Source organism: Ananas comosus, linkage group 11 (assembly GCF_001540865.1).
Source record: "Ananas comosus cultivar F153 linkage group 11, ASM154086v1, whole genome shotgun sequence".
NCBI lineage: Eukaryota > Viridiplantae > Streptophyta > Magnoliopsida > Poales > Bromeliaceae > Ananas > Ananas comosus.
Window position 1 is genome coordinate 3,713,192 of NC_033631.1, and position 8,723 is coordinate 3,721,914.

Sequence of the window (8,723 nt, forward strand, 5' to 3'; positions counted from 1 at the left end):
AGCCAAACTCGATCTCTCTCCTCCACAAAGGTGTCGCGGAAGAGCTTCTCCATATGTATCAACCACTTTTCCACGATCCAGTGGTCGACCTTCTCACCATCGAAGATTCGGGGGCTGCACCTCCTGAACTCATTAAGGCGCTCTATCAGTCGGTCCCGCTCCGCTCCCACAACCGTCACGGGAAAAACAGCTCCAACCGGGGGTCTCTGAACAGGTGGCGCCACAACAGCCTCCTCCTGAGGCGCGTCTGCGGGCGCTGCTCGCAAAGAACTGGGCGCGGGGGACTGCGCTCTCGGCGCGACGTCCACAACTGATGCTGGCGGTGTAGGCGCCTGAGTCTCCCTAGAAGCTGCCGCCTGCTGTAGAAGAAGGTCCTCTAGGCGCTTCATCTGCGCCTCCTGTCGGCGCGCCGCCTCCGTCTGCTGTCGGGCCGCCTCTGCCTCCTGCATCACCAAGTCGGTGAGAGCCGCAAGCTGGCTCCTCAACTCACGGACCTCGCTGGATCCGGAGGTAGCGGAGGTCTCAACCTCCTCCAAGTTTGCCGCGTTATCCGCTCCGACAGATTGGGAGCGTGTGATCGGCATCGCACTACAGCATCATAAAAGCGTAAGTTAGTAACCCACGCTGTCGCATCCCCACTCAAGACAACAATTCCCAAATCATGCGAAAGTAAAGAAGTGTTCTACACTACTAACTCCCGATGTTACGTTGTCGGCCACCAACGTAACCCTCCGCGAAGTTAGAAGCCATACACTTCGATCCAACTCTAACTTTTTAGAGTTATCAAGATACCCAATCATGATACTTTCGCTTACAAGTCAAATAGACCTCATCTCTCACGAGCCTATTTCCTATAGTCCAACCGGCCTAAGGTTTACTAGGTCCACTAAGACTCAACCCTAGGCTCTGATACCAAACTAATCTGTCATGCCCCGGGACCTAGCGGAAGCCCGCCCGGTGCGTGCATAGACCCGCCATATGTCTAAAACATATAAGGCGTCTAAAGCAAAGCGATAAATAAAACAGATAAAAGGAATCTAGAGATATCATAGCAATATACAACATCTAGAATCTAAAGCAGTATGAAGAGTAGAGAGCTAAAATCACTAAATAAAAGCATAAAGTAATACAATAAAATACCATAACAAGTACTAAATTGAATACATGGGTGGTCTCTCTATACATGGTACCCAAAACACTCTCGCACCAAAAACCAAAGAAAGAGAAAATCATCTAAGAGCAAAATGCCTCTCCGCTAGCTAGCTAGCTACGCGACCCCCTTGCCGCGATCCCTTGCCTCCGCTAGTGCCGAAGGCTCTGAAAGAGAACATAAAAAAAAACAGGGCATGAGAACTATTAAAAGTAGTTCCCAGTGGGCAATTACTGACTCCAGTGAAGTGCGCCACTAGGCCCAAAAGCTACGAAGCAAGGTCAGTACGAGTATAAACCAAAGCGATAAATGCAAAAAGCATAAAAGCCCCTACCGATACATAAAATCACATCATTTTATGTGATTTTAGGGCTTCTATGGGCCGTGCACGCAAACTAGAGATCATGTAAGCAAACCGTCGCACTCGCTGATAGGTTTCAGCGTGCCGGAGGCCGTGCTCACCTTTCGGAGCACTGCCGGCCACTGTGGCTTGCGCACGAGCGACGCGAAAACCTGCGAAACAGCGCGCACAGTGCTAAGGTTGCCATTAACGCACAATCTAGGGCATCTCTGTCCCTATTGGAGGTGAGCAAGATGTTCAGCACGAGTTGTAGATCATCGTGCTCACTTCCCGAGGCTTAGGAGGCTTATCGGATCATCGGAAAGGTGATCGGAACCTCAGAATTCAGTGCTGGAACACAAAACAGCCTTACCGGAGTCGGGGAGAGTTAGGGTTGGCCGCCGACGGCCGGACGGCGAGCGCTCCGGCCGGGGATGGGAGCTGCCGGTCCATGGGGTCCGGGGCAGGTGGTGGCCGGCGGCGGGCAGCAGCCGGTGGCGCGACAGCTGCAATCCAATCCGTCAATTGCTCTCGGGTTCAAGGTCTCCCGGCGGCAAGGCGGCGGCCGGGGAAGCTCGGCCCGACGATGGTCCGACGCCGGAGGCCGAGAGGAAGACGATGCGCCCCTCAGTGGGCGGCGGCGTCGCCTGGAAGCTGAGGGGACTCGGCCACAGCCCGTACAGATCTGGGCGGCTGCGAGGTGCACAAGCGGCTGCCGACAGCGTGTGGGGTTGGCCAGAGGCGTGCGCGCGGGGTTGCCGGAGGTCGCCGGGACCGACTGGAGGGCGGCGCGACCGGCGAGGAGCGGTGGCGGCGCGCGGATCCCTAGCTCGAGCCCGCTCGGCTAGGCTGACCCGAGCTGGCCGCAGGGAGCAAGTATGGCTCCGGCGGAGCTCGAGGGTGGCCGGGGCCGACAGGGGAGGCGTCAGAGGTCGTTCTCTGCCGAAGGGAAGGCTTCCAGAGGGTTAGGACAGCTTTCCCCGAGTTCTATGGCTAAGAGGGAGGAGAGAGTAAACGGGAGAAAGGGAGAGGGTGGTGCAGCAGGGATTTCCGGCGGCCGGAGTTGCTCATCGGCGGCCGGGACACACGCACGGCGTGGGCAGGGGAGATTTGAGGCTGTTAGGGTTTGCTGGGGAGGTGAGGAGGCTTTAGGGTTAGGTTTCCCTTGAAACCCTAGATCTATGTAAGTTATATACATGATGCAATCTTGCATAAAACCCCCTTAGTCTAATAGTTTTCGACCAAGCCCCCTGCCAGCATGGGAACCTTGTATAAAAGTCCCTCGACGTTCGAATTTGCGCGAAACGACGCATAAAATATAGGGTCATTTCGTGATTTAACCATTTTGCCAATTTGACCCCTCAGCGGACTTTTCACGATTCCCGAAGATCCGTCCGTCCGATTTCCGAACGGATTACGCCAGCGCGTTCAGCACGACTAGGACATCGAATCTGGCATTTTGTTTCGTCCGATTTGGCCTCCGATTTGCGACAAAACAAACCCTCTTTTGTTTCCACTATGTGACCACTTGTAATAATACATGTGAAGCCAATCAAACCCCTTTTTCTCGACAACCGTGCATCAGAACCCAATTCTGTCAGTGCCATTGGGTCCAGAACAGTTGATCTGTTCGAAACGAGCTATTGGAGTCCTATGTTCGGAGTCCAATACGCACCAGAACCCTTCTCTACTCACTGGCTCACCCGAAAAGCCGGAGTTACTATTCACTTAAGTTATCGGTTCGGGTCGCGTAACTTCTCCATTTTAACTCGTTTTCACCTGAAATTTGACGAGTGCTTTCGTAATTATATTACACACAAAAACATCGTCAACAAAGGGTTTAATTTTTATTATTAAAAATCTCGGTTATTACAGCTATCGTCATCTTTGTCCTCCTCCTCCGCCGCCTTAGCTGGCACCGGCAGCAAGAGGGCCGCAGCGACGATGCCGTCTCGCCCAGGCCGTCCGCATGCCACCGCGACCGAGCAGGTCGCTACGTTCTCACAACGCCAGGGGGGGGGGGAAGGGAAGGGGGGCGGGGGGGGGGAGATATTCTCGTCCGGCATTTCTCTTTGGTTTTAATAATGCCCTCCGCGATAGTGTTTTCCAGGAAACCCAACCTCTTCCCTTTGCTATGGTCGTCAAAGTTTGGATTTTTAGGGTTTCGCATTAATGGTGTTCGTTCATCTTGGTGTTTTGGATTTAGTTGTTCACGAACCATTTGAGGATTTGGGTCCTTCTATTCTCTTTTTAGTTGTGTACTTGTGTTCTTTGTTCAAAGTCGATTTTAGGGGTTTGCATTAGATGGCGTTCGTTTGGTGTTTGGGTTTAGTTGTTCACTAACCAATTTGTAGGATTTGGGCACTTCGTATCTCTTCTTATTAGTTGTTAACTTGTGCTTTTTCTATCAAAGTTTGGATTTTTAGGTTTGCATTAATGGGCGCGGTGTTGCGCGCAGGAAAAGAAATGGCGGCGGTGTGCGCAGAGGGGAGCAGTGGGTGCTGCGCAGTCGGGAAAAGGGTGGATGCCTCCTCTCATTTTAATTATATATATATATACTTATATATTATATAATATCATAAAATTTTATTTATAAATAGATTTATTCATATAGTATTTTATTTTTATATAGAAATATTATTATATAATATTTTATTTATAAATTTGTAATTATTTATTAATATTTTTAAATATATAACTCTTATATATTATTAATATATGTTTATTATAATTTTAAATATATTTAATCTATATATAAAAATTATAATAATAATATATATAGTATATTAATTATTATATATTTATTATATAGTCAAATTTTTTATTCCGAATTTTTAATTGGTGAACGTATAATACCCGTATAAATCACGTATCCGAATAATTGCCGAATCAGTTTTTTAGCCGTATTTTTCAACGAATTTAAAAATTAAAAGACGAATTTTATCCGAATTATATCCGTACCGAATTTTTGCCGAATCCGAATTAACTAACTATGCCTCCAGCCACCAAGGTTGGTTTAGCTGCGATCGATCTCATCCGTTTATCTGCTCGCTCCCGACGTGCTTAATGAATTAATTGATATTTGAAGGGCAAATAAGACAAGTATTTGCCATATGAAGGATATATAAGAAAAGTTAGTTACGGTACAAGGGTATATTAGAATGGACAAAATGATAATTTTTCAGAGATAACGGCAGCTTATTAATGGAACTTAACTCCAGGAATATATTAGAAAGACTTGAAACATAAAAAGAATATTTTCAATATTAGTCTTTTAAGAGGGGTAAATAAGAAACCGGGAACTTTTCCGGAATATATAGGCAATTGCCCCTAAAATAAAATATTTACAAATGGGCCCGGCCCAAAGTGACGGATGGGGTAAATTTCGGAGGAGCCGAATGGTGTAGTTAAAAGGCAAATCCGGCACCGAAGACGGTTCACCGCTTCAGCGAGACGCACGCCGTGGGTCACAGTGTGAATTCCCCGCACTGCCTGCACCCGTGCGTTCGAGCTGCCGGCAGGGCGAGCAACAATGTTCGCGACGGCGGCGCGGTGGGCGGCGAAGAAGGGGAAGCCGAAGATGAAGCCGATCGAGCTGAAGACGCCGCCGGAGCAGACGCAGTCCATCACCCGCACCATCTTCGACATCGTTAAAGAGCACGGCCCCCTCACCATCGCTGACACCTGGGAGCACCTCAAGGTAAAACAACGCCATCCCCGCCCTCTTTCTAACGCCGTCTTTAGTTTTCGCCTTTCAGTCGGTGTTGATGATCACCACCTGTTTGTTGATTTGCCTCAATGAGTATGCTTTATGATTCTAACACCATATAGGACTGCCGAGGCGATGTTAGATTCTAGATGCGACTTCTTCTACAAATTCAAATAGGTGGCTCGCACAATGTCCGTGGTGTATTGCACTTAGTTCTCACGCTTTCTGATTCACCAAATATAACGACTCGACCCAATCCGCTAGTATTAGTAACTTATTGGGCCTAAACAGCCGNTATATATATATATATATATATATATATATATATATATATATATATATATATATATAGTGCGTGTGTGTGTGAGATTATTAGAGTGTCGTAAACTTTCATTGTTTGGGTAGTGACGTCCTTGTCAGATCCGCTAACCTAGCTCAGGACTGCCAGTCGATGTGGGCCCAATATCTTTCAGGTCTTGCATCGTTCAATTGTGCAGGCGGTTCCGCCTCCAGTTTCTCCCGTTACGCCATGATCAACTGGAAACTGACCCCCGATAGCCAACATACTCGCCTCCGGAGAGCAACTAGCACAAGATTGCGATCCTTGAAAGGAGGTGTTTTAAGCTTGCGCGAATTCTAGCGGCAATTCACATGCACATGATCAATAATATTTACTGATGTCGATTTCAATCTCAAATCCAACATAATTGACTCTCAAGCAATGGATTATTATCAATAAGGTGACTACCTCTAGTTTCAACAATACATGCTTACTAGATATAAACGACCATATGCCTTTAGAACATAATACGAAAGTATATACTCGACATATAGGCACATCGAAGATTTTCAAACAGGAATACACGTGCTATTTAAACAAGAATTACAATTTTCAACTTAAATGCGCATAGGGAATCATATAAAGGAATCCACATAATACAAGTTTCAACTTCAAGAACAAAATGAGCTATATTGAACAAGAATTTAGACTTGGGCAAGCTAAACCAGTTTCGGATTGAGTACCCACCTTATCAACATGAAGCCTCAAAAATCCCTAATTTGGAACTTGGCCGGGCCTCTCTGATTTTGCCAGACCTAAAACCAGAATAAATTTCTAGGTTATATTCTCATCAAATTTTGCTACTACAATATATTAGTATTTGGATTTATGTACCATATCAATTTGTAAACTATAATGAAATTCCTACTTAGTCATTTTAAGGTTCAAGTTTGAGAACTATTTACGTAATGCTTAGATTAGCAAATTGTACTGAAATATTTTTAATTACATGTTGAACCAACGTTTCAATAAAATACCCATTTATCGTAACTTAAAGGAAATTCTTAACCTTACATTCATGAATACTCCTCACATCTTGTAAACATCATAAAATCCATTTCAGATGAAGTATCAAGAGCTTAAACTCATCATATTGTAAATTAAACAAACCCATAAAAATTATCAATTTTAAAACCTATGAAGCACTTGCCTCTAAGGTAGAAATCTAGGTTTTTCCCAACTCTTTTCTTTGAACTAGTTGGATGATCCCAGCTTTAATTGGCTGCTAACAAGATTTTCTACAAATTTTTCCTTGGTTTCTTTAATAGTTTTATGTAGAAGTGAGAGAGGGAATTGGAGAAAATAGGGAAATTAGAAAAAAGAGAGATTTTCGCTCGGCTGGAGGAAGAAGAAAGGGCTGGTTCAGCCATTTTGCAGAAAATTCCCTAAACTTCTCAAATTTATAGTTTCATGTAATTTCAACTTGTTTGGCTTAATTGTGGCTCTTTAGGTGGTTGGTTTAGGCTAAAATTTGATATGTTGGCTCAACTAAAGATAATGAGTGATAATTTCAATATTTTATTTAAGTTTCCAAGCAACTTTTATTGTCAAATGTCCTTCTGAGCAAAAGTCCTGCGGACCATTGTTGGATTCTGTTTTAACCGCTCGAGTGTTGGTACGATGCAAAACTTTAGAACCAATCTGAAAATAATTTTCTCAACCTAACGGTGCATTCTTTGTGGCATTTCGAGGTTGTTTGACCCACAAAATAATTTCTCTTAATTTGAATGCTTTGATTCTTCTGTTCTGGCATTTCGGGTGTTAGATCGCTATGAAATTTTAGAACTAGCCTCAGTGTATGGGAATAAACAAGCGTCAATATTTTGTACTTTTTAGCTACTATTTTATTTTGTTTTACTTCATTTAAAAATTCAGTGTACTACAGTCTCACTCTGTTGGACCTTTGTAGCCTGCGCAGTTCTGCACCTCATGCCCCTCCCGCTCCGCTAACTCCTCTGTCTTCCTGTTTTTTTATTTTTTATTTTTTATAATTGCCTTTGTGGATGGTTTGTTCATTGTGAAGCAATTCTGAATTCGTAAATTTGGACATTCTCTAGTTTTGACTGGGAATTGCTTTCTGTAGATGGATGTATTTAGAGTAAATAAGTAGAAGGTCTAGTATGCTGGGAAAAATTTGAAGTGTAATAAGATAAAAAGTATCCTTATGTTTCCATGTGTAAAGGCCGCGAAAGCCTCTGAGGAAGTCCTGGTTACTGTTTTATAATTGCTGTGGCAAAACTAGAGCGGTGAACAATGCGGTGGATGATGGTATTTTGTTGTACCCTTCTAAATAACATTGTTGCATATTAACTTTTCCTTAAGTATGACTTCGGTCTTATTCGGTTTCTGTGGGAACTTGTTACAGGATGTTGGTCTGAGAGGTTTGACGAGCAAAAGGCACATGAAAATAGTATTGAGATGGATGAGGGAGCGGCAAAAGCTGCGGCTAATATGCAACCACGATGGACCTCACAAGCAATTCCTCTATACTACCTGGTTCACTAGCCCCAAAAACATGCCACCGAGGCCGACAAAGGGATCCTCATGACTTTGACCATTTGAAGTTCTTCATGCAATGCATCATCTTTATTTTCATGATGCGCATTTAGCCCGTTTCCTTGTCTTCCTTGGTAAGAGCTGATGACTTTTCCTTCAATCCTGTATAGAAACCGTTTTGAATGGTCATCATCTAGATTGGGCGGAAACAGGCGCATCTTGCCTTTGTATCTAATGAGGTACAGTTTTATCTGTATAAGCATAACATTAGGCCTATGTTAAAAAAATGGTATTAGTCTTATGTTTGCTGAGAAAACATGGTGGTGCTTACTGCTTACTAAGTTTTGCTTGGTATAGCCTCTGTTCTTTTAAAATTTTTCTTTTTCAGGGAGAACTTGTAATCCCTGAGTCTCAAGGTTAAGTTTGCCCCAGATTAATGTCATGATTTGTCCATACATTATTTGTTTCTAGATGAAATTATTAGTAACTTGGCAGAATTTGAAGGATGCTGGAAGCTTATACTGGTAAAGATACTTTCAACCTCATGGCACTGCACTAGTCAGCCTCACACTACCCCTGTTGGGACACAGCATCTGTTTGTGTGTTGTAACTTGGCAAAAGAGAAATGCTAATTATACATCCAAAAGTAGGGTGTAAACTTCTTTAATAACTGAAGTTTAGAAAGTTT

The 8,723-nt window shown here is 44.1% G+C and overlaps 1 protein-coding gene across 1 annotated transcript; it reads left to right on the forward strand.

Annotated features, from left to right (window-relative positions):
* On the forward strand, positions 4,546-8,477 carry LOC109717028. The gene is made up of 2 exons (XM_020242672.1): positions 4,546-5,190; positions 7,905-8,477. The coding sequence occupies exons 1-2, from the start codon at positions 5,023-5,025 to the stop codon at positions 8,085-8,087; spliced, it is 351 nt and encodes a 116-aa protein (XP_020098261.1). The 5' UTR covers positions 4,546-5,022; the 3' UTR covers positions 8,088-8,477.

Excerpts from the sequence above, each read along its gene's own strand:
- LOC109717028 (XM_020242672.1), top strand. The coding sequence starts at position 5,023 with ATGTTCGCGACGGCGGCGCGGTGGGCGGCGAAGAAGGGGAAGCCGAAG. Across the intron at positions 5,191-7,904 it reads ACACCTGGGAGCACCTCAAG|GATGTTGGTCTGAGAGGTTT; the intron begins GTAAAACAACGC and ends AACTTGTTACAG.